General features: G+C 36.0%; 1 protein-coding gene across 1 annotated transcript in view; it reads left to right on the forward strand.

Annotated features, from left to right (window-relative positions):
- CSPP1 (centrosome and spindle pole associated protein 1) overlaps positions 1-22,463 on the forward strand; it is a 67,258-nt gene that overhangs the window by 34,249 nt on the left and 10,546 nt on the right. Inside the window, exons 13-25 of the mRNA XM_027748179.2 lie at positions 707-825; positions 3,144-3,222; positions 3,545-3,665; positions 5,735-5,882; positions 7,910-8,062; positions 10,310-10,422; positions 11,544-11,693; positions 12,958-13,104; positions 13,916-14,020; positions 15,118-15,184; positions 16,599-16,719; positions 17,382-17,524; positions 18,079-18,219. Of these exons, the coding sequence (XP_027603980.2) occupies positions 707-825; positions 3,144-3,222; positions 3,545-3,665; positions 5,735-5,882; positions 7,910-8,062; positions 10,310-10,422; positions 11,544-11,693; positions 12,958-13,104; positions 13,916-14,020; positions 15,118-15,184; positions 16,599-16,719; positions 17,382-17,524; positions 18,079-18,219 (1,607 nt within the window). The remainder of the gene's footprint in view (positions 1-706; positions 826-3,143; positions 3,223-3,544; positions 3,666-5,734; positions 5,883-7,909; positions 8,063-10,309; positions 10,423-11,543; positions 11,694-12,957; positions 13,105-13,915; positions 14,021-15,117; positions 15,185-16,598; positions 16,720-17,381; positions 17,525-18,078; positions 18,220-22,463) is intronic.

Below are 22,463 nucleotides of genomic sequence, written 5' to 3' on the forward strand. Positions count from 1 at the left end.
TGTGAAGACAGCTCTCTCTTAGTGGGCGTTTGTATAGGATAAGGGTTGTGCTGTAGAAGTTATGTCCATGCCTGTAATATTGAATCATGTGCGAGGATGCTTGGGCACGTGCCCAGCAATGTCCATATTTTCAGAAGGCTGGTATGGTATGAGTTTGGCCCCTGTCAGTTAGCAATATCCCAAGGTTATCCCAAGGGATGCCTACAGTGCATCCCTCAGGAATGCACTGTAGGCAAGGACAGTGTCCATTAGGTGCTGTGATTGAGGCTAAACTGTTGAGAGAGAGAGAAGGAGCTTCAGGCATGTGGCTGAAGCTGTGCTGAGCTACTCACCCTTTGACCAGAGACTAATCCTTGCCTTGTTTTATTTACTGTTACTGATGTAACCAGTAAGTATCATTAACTGAGCTAGTAAAAGAAGGCGTGCTTGTTTTATGTTCTTTAGATCTCTGGAATAATGTGGGTTCATGTACTACTCCCTAAGGGAAGGTAAATTCCCTACTGAGGCTTATTGTTTCTGCACGGCACTAATGAGAGGTCTTCAGCTGAACTAAATTAGAATTTTTTCATAATGAATTCTCTTTCTACTCCCATTCCCCCTCCCTTCTCTTTCCCTCCCTCTCTTTTCCCTCCTCACTTCGCTTCTTTTGATGATCTCTTTTCGGCTGTACAGCAAACCAAAGAGTTGTGTCCCTTTTTTCTTTAAGGCTTGCACCATTGCCACCGCCTCCACCACCAGTTCTGACAGACAACTATAGAACACCTTATGATGATGCATATTACTTTTATGGGGCTAGGAATCCTCTGGATCCCGCTCTTGCATATTGTAAGTGGATGACTTTAGGTGGATTGGTTGTTAGAGTGATTAAGGTGACTACTTTTAATCTAGTTAAATAATGAATAATGTGGAACTAGTGACAGCAAATCGAACCCATTTTTTAGATTGAATGAAAAGGGCTTTTTTCCAATGGTATTTTTGAATGAAGTAGTTTTTTTTCAACTACAAAAGCGGCTGTGGCTTCCAGAAATCTTTTTCATCGCTTGAACAAGCTCTAGTCTCAGCTACTTAGCCATTACTCCTCCTACATTATGATTTTCATTATAATTTTGATAATTAAAACATTATTTTCTAAATTTACATAACTAATATAATTCATTACATGTTTGGTGTTGTTACAATTTCAGATATAATTTTAAATATTTTTAGAACATTAATACATTAAATATCTTAAAATAATGTACAAAGAATTCTACCTTTGTATTTTAAGGACTTTTTTTGGTCTATCCTTTGAGTGCTTCAAAAGTGATTTCATGAGAGAAACAATTGTGATGTGTGTGTGGAGGGACTGGATTGTGTGGTGTGGTTTTTTTCTCTCTTTGCTTTTTTAGAGGAAAAAGCAGAAATACTTTTTAAAATTTGTTGTGCTACTATGCTGGTTTAAAGGTAAACTGAAAGGTAAAGGTAAACTGAACCCAATTCAAAAGAGATTATAAGTCAGAGTTACAATTTAATAACAATAATACAGTAAATACAATTATACCGACAGACAATTGGTTTTAACCTACAAAACCCAGATGTATAACCCAGCACGCTGGGGCACACACAGAATGATGTTTGTTGGCCCCCATGCTGAGCCCCACGTGGCCCCCCTGAGCCCAAAGTAAAAGGGGAGGAAAACCTGTTGGTGAGAGTGCTGGTCGCAGTCTGGTCGAGGTTTGGGTCCTCCTCTGGATCCGACGAGTGGGGGCCCAGAAGTCCCAAGACCCCAAGATTATATACTCTCAGGTTCGAGTGGGAATGCCCAGTACCTCCTGCAGGGTGGGAAGTTCTACAATGGGTGATTGTGAGTTGTGAGATATAGTTGGGATCCTTGATGGCTCATTAGCAGACATGACCCCTCAGGCTGGGTGTGAAGGTGCTAATGACTCCCTGGAGGGGAGTTATCACACCTGAGTCACTGGTGCGAGGATAGGAACATCCTCCTATCTCAGTCTTCTTAACACCCACCTTATAGCCTGAGGGGTCAGGTGTGCTCTGGGCAGCTGCTGCAAACGGTCTATTGCTAACAGCTTCTGGGAAATGACATAGAGGGTGTAGAATACACAGTTTGGGTTACACCCACACAGTGATGAACAGGTCCTGGCTGCTCTAACTAGGACAGCTACCTTCATAGAAATGGTAAAATAAAGGGGGGAAAAAACCTTACAAAAATAACTCTTTTACTAGTTTTATTTGAATGGTATTTGTATGCACTGGGGAATTTCAGGAAAGGTAGAGACTGAAGAGCAAAAGTTTTGGGATTTTTTTTTTCTGTCTCCATTGTAAATTTCTGCCTATCTTGTTATGTAATAGCTTAGGGTTTGAGAAAGACTTGTTTGTTTGTTTGTTTCCTTATTTAAAAGTTCCATGCATTTTATCTTTTCTTTGTAATCTTATTTTCAGACCACAGTTTTAACTCACAGAAGTTTGGGGACTTTGACGGGGTTGTTTGGTTTCGGTTTTTTTCCTGTATATTTTATTTTGGTTTATGTTATTGTTTGTTTGTGTTTGTTTTTAACCCTTCTATCCATATAACTTCTAGGATAAGATGGCTTACAGTTTAGAGTATTAAAGAAAGTAATACTTGAAATTCACATATGAGAGTTAAGTTGTCCTAAAGCTTGGTTACTCAAACTGGAATATTGCTAGTGCTTAATATTTGAACAGTGAAATTGTCTTGAACACAAGCAGTAATACGCACAGTAATTTCAAGCCCCTTGTGGCAGAGTGCTGCAGGTCTTGTTTCAGTGAGAGTACAGGTGCCAGATGTACTGTAATTAGATGATACATTTGGAAAGCATGAGGACGAGTGTTACCATCAAGCGAGTTATTTTGTTATTTCATTTTAGAATATGTTATTGAAGTAATTTGTAAAATTTAAAGGGGTTTAGTTGAATTTAAGAAATAGATTTGTACCTTGGCGTTGTATTTCTTGCTTTAGAGGGCATTATGGATTAGCTAAATTTGTTATAGAAGCTGAAAGTCCTGTTAGTAATCCTGCATTTACAGAGTTAGAGCAGTAAACTCTGTTCTTTTAAGTAATGGCAAATATTTATACCCGAGCATTCAAAATTTAAAATAGTATTTTTATTTTTTCTGTGTAGATGGTACTAGTATGATGGGAATGCAGCCCACTCCTAATCTGGATCCCCCTTTAAATCAAGCCCCAGTAGAGCAATCTGTGTAAGTATTATCTGGATTCATATTCTTTGTTTGCATTTATCTTTTTGTGTTGGGAATATTTTGCTGAGAATGGACATGCCTTTGAAATAAAATGTATTAAACACAACTCTTCAAACTTCTAATGAAGGATTTCTATCTAAACAATAAACCAATAATTCAGCAAACTCCTACTTTCATATAAATTTATGAAAATGTTTGGGATTATAATCTACCAGGCTGTGGAAAACAACTTTTAAGGAATTTTTAATTTTTTTTTTTTTTTAATTCCCCCCGTCTGGACCCTGTGATGTTTTCCCTTTGTATGTGTGGTTTTTCAATTTAGAAGTAACATAGGACAGAGGACTACAGGAGACAGACAAAGAAGCATAGGAATATTTTCTGAAGAAAAAACACAGCCTTCCAAAGAGGCAACATTGTCTTACCAACAAGAATTACAACAGCAGGTACTGAGTGATAAAGTTTCTGACTCTTTTTTCTTTTATTTTTTAACATACAATGGTTGTAACTGTAGTACTCTTTCAGACATTTTTATTTAGCTTACAAGTGAAAAGTTTTCTAACTCTCCCTCCCTTCATCACTTCTTTCCTCATGTTCCTCAGGCCTTGCTTTAGTTTGCTTTAGCTCTTCAAACAGACAGTAAGCTCTTCAATTTTTTTGTCAGAGGCAGAGAGAATGTTAAGATTTACAGCAAATGTTAGTTCCAGGCATGTAGCTTTGTATGATTATTTTCATAAACATAAGAACCTGCATCTTAAAGGCAGTGGATTATATTGCTGTGATATTCCTGCTAAAAGATTGCTTTTGAGCATTATTGCTGTAATTATTAGGAACAGTCTAATTTCAGTAAGTTCTTCATGATCATTTGGACACTAATTCAAAAGCTTCCCATATGTTTATTTCCAGTGTGTTTGCAGTGGTGTCTTAGCATTTTTAGCTTCCTTTTTGATAGACTAGACAAATTTTTCGAATCCCCTGTTCCAGTAAGCATCCTAGACCCCTACTCATTTTAGTGGCCTTTTGCTGCTGTACCTTGTGGGAGTTTATAAAATTTATTTGGCCATAATGAGGCATATTATTTTGCAATATATTTTGCTAGAACCCAGTTCAGTGGCACTTAATATTTTCTCATCTTATTCTTTATATATTTCTTTGCTGGGGGTAAATAATGGCTATAAAAATATTATAGTTCTAATTATGATTGTGCATAGGGATAAAAGAAAGGCTGCCAAGCAAAGTCAAATAAGGAATTAAATAAACATTTAGGAATAGTGTCTGATATTGCACATATGCTTCTCTAAAGGCATTTTTTTACTATGGGCTTAAGTAAATTTTGTCTTGCCATATGAGAGGCCGCACAATTTGACATAAAGGTCTAATAAGCATTGCACGATACAGTTTTTCAGAGTTATTATGCTGCTTATGGTTGAAAGCAAACAGAAGGTATTCTGCTTTTTTTTCCTGTTGACAAGACTGACCATTTTTGTGAATGGTTGAAGGAGCTAGATGGGTCTTTGTTGACTCATTATATCTCTAATGAAATTGTATGACTACTTGATAAGGGGAAATCATAGAATTACAGAATGGTTAGACTTGGAAGGGACCTTAAAGGTCATCTTGTTCCACCTCCCCCTGCAGAGACACCTACCATTAGAGCAGGTTGTTCAGAGCCCTATCCCAGCTGGCCGTGAAGACTTCCAGGGATGGAACATCCACAGCTTCTCTGGGCAGCCTGTTTCAGTGCCTCATCACTCTCACAGTGGTTTATACTAACTATATTTATCTAATTAGTAAGTTTATCTAATGCACATGCAAACTTAAGAAAAATACAGTAATATATTTTAGTTACATAGATAGTAGTTAATGTTTGAAAAGCTCTAAGTAGAAGAGGAACTTTTTAACAACTGTTCACTTTGTATATGTTACATTTATGAGGAAATTTAGTTACATAAATGTAACCTGATTTTGAAGATAAGGAAGAACAATCTGTATGAACATTTCTGTTACATACATAAATCATATGGTATTACTGCAGAAAACTAGTTCACCAATGGTTATAGAACTGTGTATCATTCTGTTAAGGCAGTTATTGTTAGGAGTCATCTCTAGTTTAAGTTTTGATTAAACAAAATATACCAGGTTGAGAGAAGCAAGTGTTGTAGTATTGTACAATTTTGCCTGTTTGATTTTCAGGCAGTATAAACATCTGTACCAAAGATGCAGAGAAATGGAACTTTGGATATAGAGCAAGTGTCAGATGTGAACATTTCTGGAACTTGGGAGTCTTATAATGTGTATCTGTGTGTTTCTCTGATTATGCACAACTGGCCGTGCACGTTTTCACAATGGTATTCAATGCACTGTCTGCAGCATAGACAGTGAAATGTTTGGATCTGCTTGATATAGATGAGGGAAATAGGTAATGAGAGCATTCAGTTGGCACCGTTAACTTTTTATTAAAATTATACCTAATGTGATATTTTTATGGAACTGACTTTGTTTGGTTTGTTTTTAGATAAGAGAGAGAGAAGAGCGGCGCAGGCAGGAGCGAGAGGAGAAGGAGCGCTATGAAGCCAAGTTAGAAGCAGAAATGAGGAATTACAACCCCTGGGGAAGAGGTGGTGGTGGTGCTCCTCTCAGAGATGCAAAAGGAAATCTGATAAGTATGTTTGCCAAAATTATGTGTTGTCTTTTTAAGATTGATGTTTTCTTGCTCTCCTAAAGGCTCTATTCAGCTATGTTATCCCTTGTTTTGTAACACTAGTAACCCTTTTTTGACAAATAGACTTACTTGTTTCAAGGAGGTGCACTCTAGGAATATTTCAGTAATTATTTTGATTTCTGTAGAGGCATTCGAAGAACAATTTGAACAAAATGGGCAATGCAGGATATGTCAACTAGAAGTGAAGACATGCAGTTGTAAAGGGAGAAGGAGGAAAACAAGCTGTTAGAATCATCAGCAATACAAATATGCTCTCTTGTGAAGACTTTTATTTAAACGTGTCCAGTGACAAGTTTTAAATTGTTTTTCTTTTTAAAAGTAATTTCTAGGGTTAGAAATCTCTACTTTTGACATGGAAAATGGAAGCATGTTTTATATACAAATATACAAAGCTAAGTGGAATATTTAAATTTCCACAAGTAACACTGTTGGTAAGTGACTATATAAAGAGCAGTCCGCAGTAATGTTTTTTAAGGCTTAGTTTATTCCAAATGCTCTTTTATACAAGATGGGAGTACCGAGCTGGAAAATAGCTGTGATCCAGGCAAGTTGTTCATCCACCCCTCCAGTAAATCATGGAACACTTACTGGATAAGTAGTTAGTTTCAGTTATATGACACCTCAGCAACATATGGCAAAATTAATAGTGTAGTTTGAGGGTGGCAGGTGAAGTTTAAATGCTTTTTAAAAGATTTTGTAGCCAAATTACAAGTTCAGAAGCTTGCATTAAGGATCCAAGCTTGCATTTATTGCCAGAGCAGATAGATGTGTTAATACTGCCTGACTTTAGACGCTGCATTTAAGTGTTTGGCTTCTTTCTCTATGCTTTAACAGTGGTGAGAGTGGAAATGTAGAGGTCTCACACTAGCCTGAGCTCTGCTGAGAATTTTATCTGTAAATGAGGAACTGAGAGAAAGAAGCTTCTTACCCTGTTTTTCCTGGATTACATATGTAAAGTTCTTTTCCCACCATAGCTTGGCAGCATGATGGATAAGCTATGAGTCAAATGTCGTGAAACATCACATGGTTTCTACCATGTCTCCTTTTTATGCAGTGTGACTTGTCTTTTTATCCTCTTAAAAATGTCTGTAAATAGCTTTTGAGATTCTGATATATGCAAAGGCTGCTTTACAGAGAGGAATGTAATTTGAAGTTCCTGGAATCCATGTGCTTAAACGACTACGTAATTATCATTATGATTACATAATTATCAGAAATGCTATTTCAAAAGGTAATCTGAAAACTGTGCAGTACTTTTTTTGTTTTAAAATGAGCCTTCTAGGTATAGTATGGTGTAACACTTCCAAACCAGTTGAAATTAACATCTTTGATCAGGCACCATGTAAATTTTGGTGCAAATGCTGGATAATGTTGCTTTGCTTACATGTAGAAATTTGCATCTGGATTATTACTGAGGACATGAAAACCGAAATACACTTCAATGCTTCAATGCACTTATCACTCCTAATAGTAATGAAATAGAGATTCAGTACTTAAATACCAACACTAAACTCAGAAGTATTTTACAACTTTAAGGAGATAGAAGAAGGGGTGGTTTCTAAATATGTGCTTGTCAACATAGACTTGTCAGTCACTTTTGTCTTTGAGCTCTTTATCTTTTCATTTAATAGCATTTTGGGGTGGGAAAACGGGAGGTTTGTTGTGAAGAATCATTCCTGACAAAAGAAAAGCAACAAAATAAATCTTCTAATCAGCTAATTAATAGTACCTAATTATATATTAATTATATGTAATTTATATACATTATATATTATATATTAATAGTACCTAAGTATTTCACCTTTAGCCTCTATATTCTTGTCTTTGCCTGAATCTTCTGTTCCCATAGCTGATATGCTCAGGAAAAGTGGAATTCGACCAAAAACCCCTGTATTTTTGAGAATCTGGGATGAACGTGCTTTTTATGAGAATAAAATACTATAAACAGTTATTTCCCCTTTCCTTTAGCGGACTTGAATATCATGCACAAGCAAAATGAAGATGCATATCATAATCCAGAGGCAAGACTATATGAAGATAAAAGGGCTCTTGTAGCTGTTGACCTAAGTTTGGCCTCCTCAAGACCCGAGAACACAGAAGCATCTACAAATAAAATAGCAGGTTTATACTATATTACAGCTCTAATTATCCATAAGTCTTAGTGATCAAAATTCTCTAGTTCTTTACCCCTTTTTAGTAGTCCTGTGATAGCGTTAGTGCTCTCTGTGTGCGAAATCAGTATCATGCTTCTTTCCCAAACTTCTTCATTGCTGTCACTGTGTGCCCTTAAAATGTTTCTTATCTGTCTTGTCAGTAGTGGTAACTAATCAGTGTTTTAGCACTGACGAGTCAGGATCAGTATGTTAGTTTCCCAGGTTCAGTGTTATCTAATCAAATCCTCATACATACTTTTTAAATTCTTAAATGATGTAGTAAAATACAGCTGTATAGTAGGTGAGAATAAAAAATAAAAGGAGATGGAAGGTCTTCAGGTGTATATTAGAGATTTAAGGTGAAATTGGTACAGCTTAACAAGTTCTAAAAAGTTACAGGTAAATTAGGTCCATATGCAGCCCTGTGCACTGCCTCCAAGTTATAGAGATTTTATGTTTTTTTCATGTTTAAAAACAAATACATCTTATATTTTGTGAGACATCTAAATGAGAACACTGTGGTACTCCAGATCTGTCCCTAGTTTGGGCAAATGCCAGGATCGGTGATGATCTTCTTAAGTCAGCTTAGATGCTACTTTTCTTTCTCCTGTCCGAACTGTTGCACTGCTGTATAAAGAGTTATATGGTATTTGGGACATAGATCTACTTTGCATGATTGCAACTCAGTGTCCTTACTACTAACTTTTGTTCCTTCTGTCCCACCTCTTTAGGTGGGACTCTTTAGGTGGGACAGAATTATCTCTTACAGGCTGTATATTTAATCATTTAGTGAGAATGAAACAGGCAAGGCCGATAAAGTAATAATGTAAAACAGCGAAGAGCTCCCTGGTTAGACCACTTACTTTGAAATCAGGTGGTGGTGCACATCAGTGATGGGAACTTTATAGTCTTGCACCTTGAATTTGATCAACCAGGCAGTGAAGTGACGTTATATATGTTTTGGTGGGTTTGGTTGGTTGGATTTGCAGGGGCTTTTTGTACACCAACCCACTAAAAGAAGAACTTGAAAGACAGTAGCTGGTACACAGCAAGTGTTTTCCTTGATACTTTCCATAGTAACTTGTGTCTGTCTTGTATCCATGCCTTCTAAATGGTATATAAAATTTATTCTGCTTTTTTGCATGGAACATATCTATGGGAAGTAACTCCATCCTGAAAGAGCTACATGTAAATTTAGTTACATTTTGGAAAGATTCAAACACTGCTTCCATGTAAGGAAGAATAACACCTCAAAGTGTACTCCTTGGTATGCAAGCACATGTTCCTAAGGCTAGGCTGTAGTAGTAAGCATATGCATTCCTATGGGAATACGTGTATGTGTTATTTCTGCTTTCATCTGACTTGGATGGTACATCACCATATAGGGAAATGTAATGTTTGTCTGAGCTCAGTGGAGCTGTTACTCTTGCACATCTCTGAGGCACTCTCCTTCAGAGAAGGCATGATATGAGTGAAAAACATGCTGTATGAGCTGGCAAGTTAACACAACTTACTCTACTTTTCCTTTACTTCCTTTCTTTCTCCTCTGTTTCCTGTGGGGATTCTGTTCTGCAAAATCTGCTCTGTGTGGTATCTGAATTAATCCTCCTATCTAGAGCTTGTGGGACTGCATGATTATGACGTGTTCGTAACTCAGGGCTGAAGGAGGCCTGACACTTCCTGCTTCATAGTACAGAAGGCACCTTATTCTTCCAGAATTCACTTTTCTGACTGCTTAGAATTTTATTTGCCAGTCTGGGGCTTTGTTTTTGTAGCATCCTTTGCTATTTTACCTAAACATTTGTTCTATTAGGATGCTCTGTTTTTAACTAGTGAATAAACCTAAGGAACAGAACTATATGTTCTAAGAGTAATTGCAAGCAGTGAAGTTATGAGGTGTAAAGTATTTGCTATTCTAATTAACTTGCAGGTAATATTTTTAGATACTAAACTGCAGATCAGACAAAAATATAGGATTTTTGTAGGTGTTATTTAGTAAAATAAACAACTCACTTTGATATTATTAATTAAGCAGCTAAAACCTGGCAATATTGTAGGCAGGCAATGTAATAACTTTTAATCCCAGTTATAGTATTGAATTATGGCTGTCATAAGATACCTTTTGAAACAAGTGTCTTAGATTCTCCCTTCTTCACTCTGACTTGCTGTCTTAAATTTGCTTTGGTTTTTGTCTGTAATTTTTCCCCTCCCTTAGGTTTTACATTTGCACAGGCCTCTCCTTTTGCTCGAGGTAATGTGTTTGGTGAACCACCATCTCCACGGTATCTGAAGCGACAGGAGTCATACAAGAACTTTCTTCGTCTACAGGTGAATGTGCACACCAGATATCATCTGATTAAATGAACTTTAAAAAGAGGGTTTGCAGTTGGAGCAAATCATCACTGCTGACCAAAGACCCTACTTACCCAATCATACCGAATTCTGTACACAAGAGGTGTAGTAAGAGCTATGTACTATCAAGTTTCTCAGATTTTGGCTTACATAATAGCGTCACTTTTATAAGCATTTCTTATTAGTTGGCTTCTTTAATCCAGGTTCTATCTTTTTTTTTCCTAAGTACAGCTCTTCAAATACAGTACTGAGTTCTCAAACTGTGCTTACTGTAGAGGTTTGTGCACATAAATACCTAAAGAAACAAAGATGTTTGCCTTTGGAAGTTTACATGATCCACACATCAAAATGAAATGGTGATCAGTGAGACAGTCACAGTGTAGTTATTTATTGATGTGTATATAAAGCCCAACTGTTCTTCTACCAGCTTCTGTCTTCTGTCCGTAATACTTCACATTTAATCTTATGCCACAGGAATTAAATATCATTGTTATTAAATATCAATATTGAGGAAATCCTATGTAATTTAAAAGAGTACTAAAGTCATACAGTAGTTTGATGTGGATCTCTTGAAAAGATAAAGGTTTTTTTTTCTCCATGTATTGGACTGCCAAAAAGACTAAAGGGCAGACCTTTAGCTTTAGTAAGTCAGCACCGGGTCTAAAAATACTATAATTGTGGAAAGGAAAAAGAATTGCCATATATTTTTTGGTTTGGTTTCCCATCTTCCATTATTTAATTAGTGAAGAAAAGTGTTATTCCAGCACATCTGGAGTAGAGTAAGTGTTAGGAAATACCCTGGGTTTATTAGTAGCATTTATAACTAGTTTTCTTACTGGAGGATGGTTGTGTAAATAGTGGCCAAAAAGAAATAGTAAATATTTACTAAAAGAAATAGTAAAATAGAATGTCATTTTGAAGGAGTTCTGAAACTGAAATGTAAGACAGGCCCTGGTATTCTTTCAGTTGTGCCATAAAACTTTTGATTGTGCAAGTAGGTACTGCAAAAGGTAAATGTTGGTAAATGATGGTAAATGTTGTTTATCAGATTATTGCTGGTTATTGACAGTTAAATACTTCTTTGTTTTATTTTCCAGATTGAAGAAAAGAGACATAGGGAAGAAGCAGAACGAGAAAAACTTAGAATGGAAGAAGAAAAAGAGGAAAAACGACTAGCGGAACAGAGGATGAGAATTCAAAAAGCATATGAAGATGAACAGGAAGAGAAAAGGAAGAAAGATGAGGAGGTGTAGTATTTTGATCCTTTGACTTTTTTACATCCTAAAGTAACCCTCTGCAATATTTGTCATCTAGACTAAGAAGGTAAACTAAGCATTGTCCTGTGAATTGGTGCTTGCTTGTAAATGGGTCTACATTAGCCAGAGGAGAAGTGGAAGGTTGTCAGCATTAACTAGCACATTCTTCTCACTCTTTATCATGTACTATGACCTTGAAGTGCTGTTAATGCTTCTGAGAAAAATTAAGTGGTTTTATAAGTGACAGTTGTGCTCTTCTTTCTAAAGGAATTTGGTGATAAGACCAATAAAAAGCTTTGTCAAATTGGTGAATTAAAAAAAACAGCCCAGTTTTTGGCTTTTTTTATTAGCATCTTAAATCTAGCTCTCATGGAATTATTTGTATTACAAATGTAGCTATACAGGAAGGTTTTGTAAAGCTTTCTTTTGAATTGGTAAAGAGATATCTTTGAGATAAGAATACTGCTTGTTTTGGAAGAATGCCAAGCAAATCTAATGAATGCTTTTCATGGAGGTAAATTCAAATCCAAATCAATCCCCATGGATTTAATTAAAACGTAAAGCTTTATTTACCAGGTTTGAAAAAGTGAATACATTTTCATGATTTTGAATATCATAAATAATTGTAGGAAAAGGATGCAGGGCCATCAGAGATGGAGGAATCTTTCAGTACCCTGCGGGATTATGAAAGATCGGTTCAGGATGTAGGACTTCAAGTTTTCTAAGAGAGAACACTTAGCTTATATTCTAAATTCTCCTTCCTTAGTATGAGCAAGTTAGTTGGATGAGCCTTGTCTTCGGAATACTAGAACTGGTCTAGTATAGAGTGGGAAGCTTACTGGTATCATCACTATTTGCAAACACAGGACTAAAATTGAGATTGAATGATAATTTTCTCTGTGGGCTTGTGATTGAGTGGTGCATGTTTACGGTATGTTTTGTTTGAATCTGAATTTTTGGAAATGACTCCTGCAGTTTAGCCTTAGCTCATGGCAGATCTGGGGTCACAAACTGATGTTTACAGAAATTATTAGGAATTCTGTTAAATGATGTGAGCAAAGCCAGGACTGTGGATGTTTACTATTTGCATGAGATACTTTTTTAGTTTGAATGTTTGAAGTCAGCCTAATGAAATATGCTTTTCATTTCATACTAGATACTTTGATGTGTAATTTTAACTTTCCAAAGAAAACCGAAACAAAATTTCAGTAATTTTGAGTCTTTTTTTTATGTACTAATAACGTTTATGTTACAGCGAAGATTGAAAAATAAAGAAATAATTCGATTGGATGAAGAAAGGAAAAAAGAGACAGAAAAAAAAAGAAAAGAAAAAGAAGAAAAGCAAGAGGAACAGCTTAGACAATATTTTGAGAAAGAAAAGATGGAAGAGGAAAAGAAGATGGTATGCTTCAGTGACTTTCTAAGATACAAATACTTCTTTCTAACTTTTAGAAATAACTGGATTTTAAAGAAATTACATGATTTCTTAGACCTCTGCCTTCAGTGTTGTTCCCTTCTCACTTTATCAATCTGCAGTATACTTAATGAACAAACAGAACAGCTGATTGAAAAATCAGATATACTACAGTGGACACTTATCTTGCTGATCAAATTTGCATTAAGAAATAGTAAAAACAAGATTAATAAGAGCAAGGTGCACTCTGTAGTTGATTTTTATATCTGCAGTGAAGTACTGTGATCTGCATTAGCAGAGGTGCAAATACAAATAAAATTATATATTATATATATATATACAGTTATACAGTGTAGAGGACTGGTAGGACTGTTCATCTTGAACAGTGGTGTTATTGATAATCTCATTATTTTTCTTTGACCTGGGTGGTGTAAAAAGTCCATCACATAGAATTTTGATGGACAAAATTGAAGTAAATTATAAAACTGTCTTTCTTATAAAATTTTTACAAAATTTCTGTCAATTCTCTAAAGTGGACAGATATAATAGAAGTGTCTAGAGGAAAAAAGATTTGCAACTTCAACATAAATGAAAAAGTCCCTAGAGCATAGGAAAAAAAAGGATTAAAACTGCTACAGGTGAAAACAAAATCATATTAAATAATTTTTTCAATAATTTTATGCATTTAAAAGCATTTTACTGTCAAATGAAAAATACTAACAAAACTCTTCCTGTCCATAATAATACTTTATTCAGAAGCTATAGGAACATAGTTTCAGCCTTACTTTCCTCCTTGCAGTTTTCACGACAATCTTCTCCCATCATTCCCACTCTTCAGAACAAATCAGTAAGAAAAGAAGAAAGGATTCCCTCTGCTGAGAGCCGTATATCTTACTATTCACAAGTACGATTATTGTAGCAAACTTTTACTGGTTTATTTAAGACCATACAGTGTATGAAATCCTACCAGGTTTTTAATGGTTGCTAGTTATTGCTGGAATGCTGCAGATAACTGGAGACAGTCTTTACATTGGTCAGTCTTGCAGCTCTAAAATTTAAAGTCAAATTTGATTCCAAGTGTTGAAGAAATTTTTTGACCATGTGTTGTTTGAATTTTTTTTTCTGCATATGCATATTCTGTAGGGATGAGCACCTCATTTTGGACAGGACAGACACTGTCCAGACCCTTACCAAGGGTCTAATGATCTCAAGATTTAGGATAAGAAAGATTACATATTATGTAGCAGCTCTTCCTGTTCACTCAGAGAAGAACTTAGCTCAAGCATGAAGTTTAGTGTTGATTTGTAGCTACAGACATTATTGTTTCATCTTTATGTTTTTGAAGGTACAAGAAGATTATAACTCCTAATATACTTTCCATCTTCTCTGCATCAAAAATGAGTTACAGGAGTGGTCCTGAGACCTCTCATTTCTTTAATTTGACAATCTTCCCTGGGACAATATTTTTTTGTTTTTTTTAAATAAATTTCTCCTGTAAAGAGTAGATTAAATAATTGGTCATGATACTTGAATCTCAGTTTACACTTCTGTCTTTTTACTGAGAAAGTGTTTTTTGTTTTTTTTTTTTACAAACTGTCCATATGAACTCAGCTAAATACTTTATAGTGCAGTTTCAGAGAATATTTTATGTTAGACTTTAAACCTTATTAAAACCATTGCTTTCCCTAAACGTGAAGAATGCTGTGGAGGAAGGTCTGTTTAGTTCTGTCTTAGCAGTACTTGGTATAGGTTTGTCTAGATCTCTGAGTAGTGCATTACAGTAATATATAAGTTTATAGTGACTGTAAATGCTATCCAAATATAGGAATTTGGATTATACGTTTAAAGATCAGATTTAAAAAACCTTAGGCATTAACAACCTGTAAGGTTATTATTCTGTCTTCCAATTGTTAATGTAAATTGATGTAAAATAAGGACGTAAAATGTACTATATTTTCTTTCTTTTACATATTAACGTTTCATATTCATTATGATCACTAGGATCCTGCACAGCCAAGAGTTCCTTCTCCACCTGTCCCTGCTAGAAGAAATCAGTTGCGTTCATTAGGTGGGTATCTGTCTTTATTGCAAACTCACTTTCTGTTACAATAAAATAGTTCTCAGTTACAGTTCCCTCTCTTTCCTGCAAAGAAATAGTCTTTTAAAGTTTGCATTTATATGTGGATGTTTTCTCTGTCTTAATAATATCAGTGTATTAGTGTGATATGTCTGAAGTTTTAATGCAAAATAGAAATACATTTATTATGTGTCTTCATCAGGAAAAGTTTTTTTGTAAAAACTCTGATAATGGAATAGTCTTCACAGGAAGTGCTGGATCTCTCAGTCAGAACAGTCGTTACCACTGTGACCAGAATATTGCAAAATGGGAGAGTTTTGCACTGGCTGAGTAATGGATTAAACCAACAATTGCAGTTGTAACTCTTAAATTCTGCTTATATTTGGTAATCTGCCTAATCCTCTGCTTGTTCCTCTTAGCTTTCATTGGTGGTTTTAAAATGCAGCTGTGCTGGGAGGATCTCCTTTGCTTTTTATATGCTAGTTATCTTGGCAATATATGGGTGGAAAGCAGTAATTTTTCTTCTGACTCTTTTTTACAAGAAATATAAGAAATATTCTTTATATAAGAAACAACATGGAATGTAGCAGTAAATGCTGTCCTGTTGTGGCTTTTCCACTAAATGGGAGAGTGGTTTTTAATGTGGCCATTGGAAATTGATTGACTCAGGCTGTCTGTCACGAGAGAAATGAAGACATATGAATTAAGTCTCATGTTTGAGGATTTAAACTAGTAAAACTTGCTTCCCTGCTAGCTTCTGGATACAGTCTAAAAGTCAGTAAAATATCAAATTACTAAGCATGTTATTTGGAAAATGAGGAATTTATTAAACTGGTTTAACTTGTGGAGGAATGCTGTCGTGACCACAAAAAAACAGCTTAGACCCGAAGTAGGTCTAAAAAGTCAGCATAAGCACATACTAAAAATTGAAGTTAGAAGTTGACCACTTAAGACAGTCTGCACTGGACAGACAGATATCCCACTTTTGAGACAGGAAACAGAAATGAGGTTGTGTGCTTGCAGATACCACCTCAATTCCTGTCATCTGCCTCTGGACCTCTGAGGAATGTGTAGGTTTGCTTATTTCAAATTAAGACTTTTTCCTGGCAATGCCCTCTTGCTGCTATTTCATAGCTTTTCCTTTTTTAAATATAGCAAAACATTTCCAGTGACTTTTGGATGCTTTCTGCTATTCAGGGAATCTGGTCCTTGTGTTGTCTCAAAATACAAGCTCTAATCTAATTTCTAGTATATGAAATGCTGCAATCCTTGTGTTTGTACAGTCTTTGTTTCAATTAACATTTCATTATCTCTGTTTTCTCTTTTTTTTACCTTATGTTTATGAAGTAGGCAGAAAAGTGGCTCTGACACTCTTTGTTTTTAAATTATTTGTGCTAAATTCCAGAGGAAAGAAAGAACGTGATAAATGAATTATCAGAGATGAGGAAACAGCTTCGTAGTGAAGAAAGGCGGCTGCAGGAACAGTTGCTAAATATGGCCACTGATGATGATGTACCAATTACACGGTAAGAATTTCATCTTCAGTTTTAAAAGTTAGATTTTGCATAGGAACTTAGAGCTTCTGTGTGTTAGTTGGCCAGTATACATGAGTGAAATGAAGATGTAAAGATAGAACTTGTATATAAAATTATCTTTATTTTTTTCTTATGTGTATGGTTTTTTTCCAAGAATCTTGCTAAAGTTTATTGTCAGAATGGCTATACTGGTAAGACTGGAGGTTGCAGTGCTCTGCCTCAGAAAGAGGATGTGTAAGGTGGAATTTTATCTCATTACTTCTTTTCCTAGGGCATAATTTATGCCTGTAAAATGCAGTACTACTGCTGTTGAATATGTTTTTGAATGCCATACTGCTGTAAAAGTACTTACTTTATTCTTGAAAAATCATACCCTCTTTATTTAATAAATTTGGTTCATTTCCAAAATGGATTAGTTAATTATACCAATTAGTTGGAAAAGACTCATCTGATCACCACTTAGTCCTATTCCATAAAGTATGAGGGATTTTTTTAAATTTTAAGTAGGTTATCCCTTTTTATAACAACTTTCAAACTTATTTTCCTGTTTAGATAGATTTATTAAGGATAAAAGATCCAAATTTTATCAATATTATATTTCCATCCAACTCATTAATATTACACTCTGCTTGTTTTACAAACTTTTCATGCAGGAGGAGAGACAAGAATCCAAAGGATATATTTGAGAAGGCCAGGCTTCGCCTGCAGGCCCCAGTAAGGCGACCTTCATCAAAGGAGGCGCAAGATCCTGTCAATATACAGAATATCTGGGAATTTAATGAACTTAAATACAAAGGCAGGTAGCTCTTCCTGTTACTGATGAAGACGGGTAGTGAAACATTTGTTCTTTTCCTCCATCTTCCATTCCATCCAGTATTTAAAGGCAAAAATAAAAATCAGGCTCTTCACAGCTACTGCTCATACAACACACTCAGTGGATGGCCTTCTGTATATGTATGTATCTCTGTGTGGTCATTCCTACAAGTACATGGAATTCACAGCATCCTGATGCTGTGTTTTCACTCGGAGCACCCACCTGTCTTCTAGTCCTTGATGCTTAAACTTCCTGTGCATTTGATATTGTGGTGTTACTGAAAGTAGACTGAATTAGATTTTTTTACCCACGAACAAATTACGATTCTCTGTAACTTTCTCCTTTACCAGAAAAAATATATTTTTAATATAGAAAAATTGTGAAGTCATTGCGAAGTGGCTCATCCTCTTGGACACTGTTGCCATTATTTTTAATGTGATCTTTTTATGACTCTGTATCTGTAGCTATTTCTTCAAAAATACTTTTCAGAAATGTTGGTTTAGGGAAAAAAAGTAAATTTCATATCTTTGCTATAGATTCTGAAACGCGTATTGGCTTGAGGCACATGTATCCTGATCCTCCAAAAGATGACCAGACTCTAGAGATTCAACAGCAGGCACTGTTGAGGGAGCAGCAGAAGAAACTTGACAGAATAAGAATGAGGAGAGAAACAGAAGGTAGGGAATGAATGGTCTGAGATCAACAAAAATCATTGAAATTGTGGTTTGAATTTGATAAGAATTAAAAACCATGTCTAGTTTTACTTCTTCCAAGTTCACTGTCAGCACTGCAGCACTAAACAGTAAAACACCAGAATGCTGAAATTCTATAATAATGTAAGCATAAAGAAATTGAGTGTTTGTGGGAGCTTCTGTGGTTTTATATTTGGGTTTGGGTTTAATTACTGCAACTGTTTCTCTTTGGTTCCCTGATGAAAGTAATTTAGCTAGTGCCTCATACTTCAGAAAAATGCAAGAGAGAAGTAATTTTGTTACTGTTTTTTAAAGAAAAATACAGAGCAGGGTAGCTCTTCAGCTGATCTGTGATAAAAGTGTTAGCAGATAAGTTCCTTGAAGCAATTCTTGAGTTCCCACTGAGAAAGTAGATGGCTTTGAGCTGTGAATTGATTAAAATGCAGATGGCATATCTTCACTTTGCTCTTCTTTTAATGGATTAAATTTCTTTTACTTCCATAATCTTGGTTTGAGTATTTCAAAGTTTCAGCAACCTGTAGTCATAAACAGGCTTTGCTTTAGAAACCACATGTGAGATATCTTAAATACTTTGAGTCTGCAGAAGGAAAATATTGCTTGTATTGCTTCATGGAGATGTTCCTAAGATAGTAAAATATTAATATCCTAACATGGTAAAATATTTTAACTGCATATTGCAGAAAGAGCGAAATGTAAATGTAATGTCCCTTTTTTGCATGCTCCACATAATCCCAAATGTAGGGTTCATTTAGATACCTTTTACAAACAGTCATGAAAGACCAATATCTCCAGTTATTTTGGATATTTAAAAATACAATGAGAGTTGCTTCAGCCTTCCCAAACCATACAAATGAACTCAGTTTTGAGTGCAAGATACAAATTTCTCAGAAAACTGTTTGCCTCTGTAATTCAGACTGGCCTAGCTAAATTTTCAAAGAGAGAGTAACTTTATTTCTGTGATGGCTTAGCCTTTGCTAGCAGCCAAACTCCCACCCAGCTGCCCTCCTGCTTACATCCCCTCACTCCTGCCCCTTGGTGAGGTAGTAGGGGAAACAGGAAGAATAAAGATTGTTGGCCAAGCCATAGATGGGAAGGTTGATTACCTACTACTGTTGTGGGCAAAGCAGACCTGACTTGGGGAAAATTAACTTAATTACTCTAAACTTAAATATTTAATTACTGACTTTGAGTAGCAGGAAACAAAAAGACAAACATCAAACCCACATCTTTTCTGCCCTCTTCCCCATACCGAGCTTCACTCTGTGCCCCTGCTCCCCTTCCTTGGTACCACCACAGGTTATGTTCAGTCCCTTCGATGATGCAATGAGTGGTGTCAGGCTGAGGCAGGGGGGAAATATGGTCAGTACGTAGTGGTTTCTCTCTTCTGCCTCTGTCTTCTTGCACCTTTCCATCTGCTCCACCATGGTCTCTTCAGGACCTGCAGGGGAATCTGCTCTGGCACCTGGAGAATCTCCTCCCCCTCCTTCTTCTCCAACCTTTGTGTCTTGCTTTTCGTGTGTTTGACCTCACTCCTAACTGACATGCTTTGCTTTGCTCTTTCTTAAATATGTTTTCAGAGGCACCACAAGCTTGACTGATGGGCTCAGCTGCAGGTCTGTTATGACACTAGCTGTGCCTGGCACAGAGTCGTCCGTGGCATCTTCTCACAGTGCCTGCTGTCCTCGCCTTACCTCAGTCACCCCTATGACTGCTCCTTAGACTTTTTTAGCCTTAGAGATGAGGTGAAAGTTGGACATTAAAAAAAAAAAACAACACAAACACATATGGAAGGAAAATAGTGATACCTTTCCATACTGCTTTAAAAAAATGGAGTGCCTCTTCTGGTCCCTGGTTGTGCTCTGATGCTTGTTCCTGTTAGCTGTTACTAGACCTATATGTGAGTAAGATCAACAAAATTGGTTACCAGGGTGTGAAAGGTGACAGTTACTTGCAGGGTGTTCAGTTCAACTCCTCTTGAGCATTAAAGATGATTCCTGTTCTGTCTTGGACAGATGTGCTGGTGTTCAAGCAAATGTGTCCAATATTGCTTATGGATAATAGAACATCACAGTTGCAAATAAGCATATCTGTACCTCTTTCTGTGTTAATTACATGGTTGTGAATATAATTTAATGTCTAAATGGAGTGTATAGGGTTGTCTTCAGTCTTCCCCTCTGTGAGATTGATTGAAAATGATAAAAAATAGTTCACTAGCTTCAGCTGAGATTTCTCTGGGGCGCAGTTCTGATTTTCCACCATTAGAATATTTTTTAAGAGTCCAGTCAGAAAAAGGTTTCATTTAATGTTGTCTGAAGAGGAACCTCTGTAATCTAGAAAGCACATTTGCCATTTTCATTAATTTCGAGGGCATGCAGTCAGTTTAGACACTTGCTAATGCTAAATGGATAATGCAGGCTTACATGATGACAACTTGAAGAGACCTTTCCTTGGACAACTTGGATTAGTTGCTAGACAAGCAGCTTATTTTTTTAATGATTTTCTACCGATGCTTCTAGAGGATCCTTGAACAGCTTTCTCTCCCTCTCTCTCTCTCCCATCACTTTACAACTTCATTTAACTTTATAGTCTGTCACCGAGCACTGAGCAGGAGAATTAGTTGCTGTGTATTTCTCTGTTTATGATATATTTTCGTCAGAGGAAAGTTTCATCATCCCCTCACTGAAAATAGATGAGTGGTTTTATTGTCTGATTTAAGGCAGAAAGAAAGATGAATTAGAGCAGTATGTAATTTTGTACTTTTGTGTTATGGGCTGTGGTGGAGTACCTGTTTTCCCCCACTATGTAAGTGTTCTTTACCTTACATGCTTTTTATACAGTTTCCACTGTCTTTACATAAAGGAGAAATATGTGGACTATTAGTGGGACTATAACCTGAAAAACTAGTGATTTTAAATGTCCTCAGTTTTAAATGCTAGATGTATCCCTATAAATAAGACAGTTTTTTGCAGATTTCTGGACAATTGTTATTTCAAGGGATAGGAGGGAAAGTCAGAAGCAGTTTTGATGTTGTTGCACTGCAGTACTGGGCTCTGCGTGACTGGAATATTATATTGGGAATGGACTGATAGCCCATGTGCTCTGGTTTTTGATGCTGGACAGAAGCTCAGCTACACACTGAATAAGTTTGCTAGACAGAGATGCAAACCCCAAAGACTATCTTATTAAAAAATAATAAAATAAAAAATAAGAAATAATTTTAAAATTAAAATAAAAATTAATTAAAATAATTTTAAACATTAATAAAACACTATTAAATGTTTTATTTGAAAACTTAAACTAAATAAGAAAAGTAACTTCAATTTTGCTTCTTTGCATTTCCAGCATGCATTAGGCCATTTTTACAATGACCTAATGCTACAATGATACAATTGACAATGACCTAATGATACAATTTAATGATACATTAAGTTTCAAGATGATTCTCTGTGCTCTCCAGAACTGAGGTTTTTATCCTTAGACAAGTACTTTCCTCTGTAGTGATCTCTGTCTAGTTCAACCACTCTTGAAAGCTGCAAGAGTGGTGTGCTCAGCATGCTGAGTGTGCATTCACTCCTGGGGCTTTCTGCAGTCCCTGCTCTCGTTATTACACCCTGACAGAAGGCAAGAGAAATGATTTCATTAACGGAGTTGATTGTGACACATCATCCTCCTTGCTAGTCAATTTGATTGTTGAGGTGTCCCACCTAGGGGAGAAGATCATTAGTCTTGAGTTCTGTTGATATAAGTACAACCGTTTAGTTATACAAACATTCCTGGCAAGCAGATGTCTGGAATATAGAGTAAATATTTTTGGAGTATCCATGAATCTTAACTACCAAGCAGTGTAATATTTAACTTCACTGCATATAAATGAGACTCCTGACTTGCAGTCTAGCCTGTGATAGACTGCTGAAAATAATGGCAAAAACCAAATTAGGGACAGGAATTATATGGCTTGGGTGATCCCTAATTTTGGAAGAAATAATTCATTTTTGACTCTCTAATTTTTGAAATTTAATGCAGAATTGGTTTCTATTTCTACTTGGTTCATATCTAGTTTAAACAAAAAATGATAGAGAGATTTCTTTCCATTTTTGGGGTCTTTTGTGTCCTAGCTGGGAAGTTCAGATGGAGTTTAAAGTTCTGCAGTTTAGCACTAGCAATTGCTGTTATGCTGAATACCATTAACTTCTGATTTTTTTTTTTTA

Source organism: Pipra filicauda, unplaced genomic scaffold (genome assembly GCF_003945595.2).
Source record: "Pipra filicauda isolate LSUMZ 115617 unplaced genomic scaffold, ASM394559v2 scaffold138_size1969278_pilon, whole genome shotgun sequence".
Taxonomy (NCBI): Eukaryota; Metazoa; Chordata; class Aves; order Passeriformes; family Pipridae; genus Pipra; species Pipra filicauda.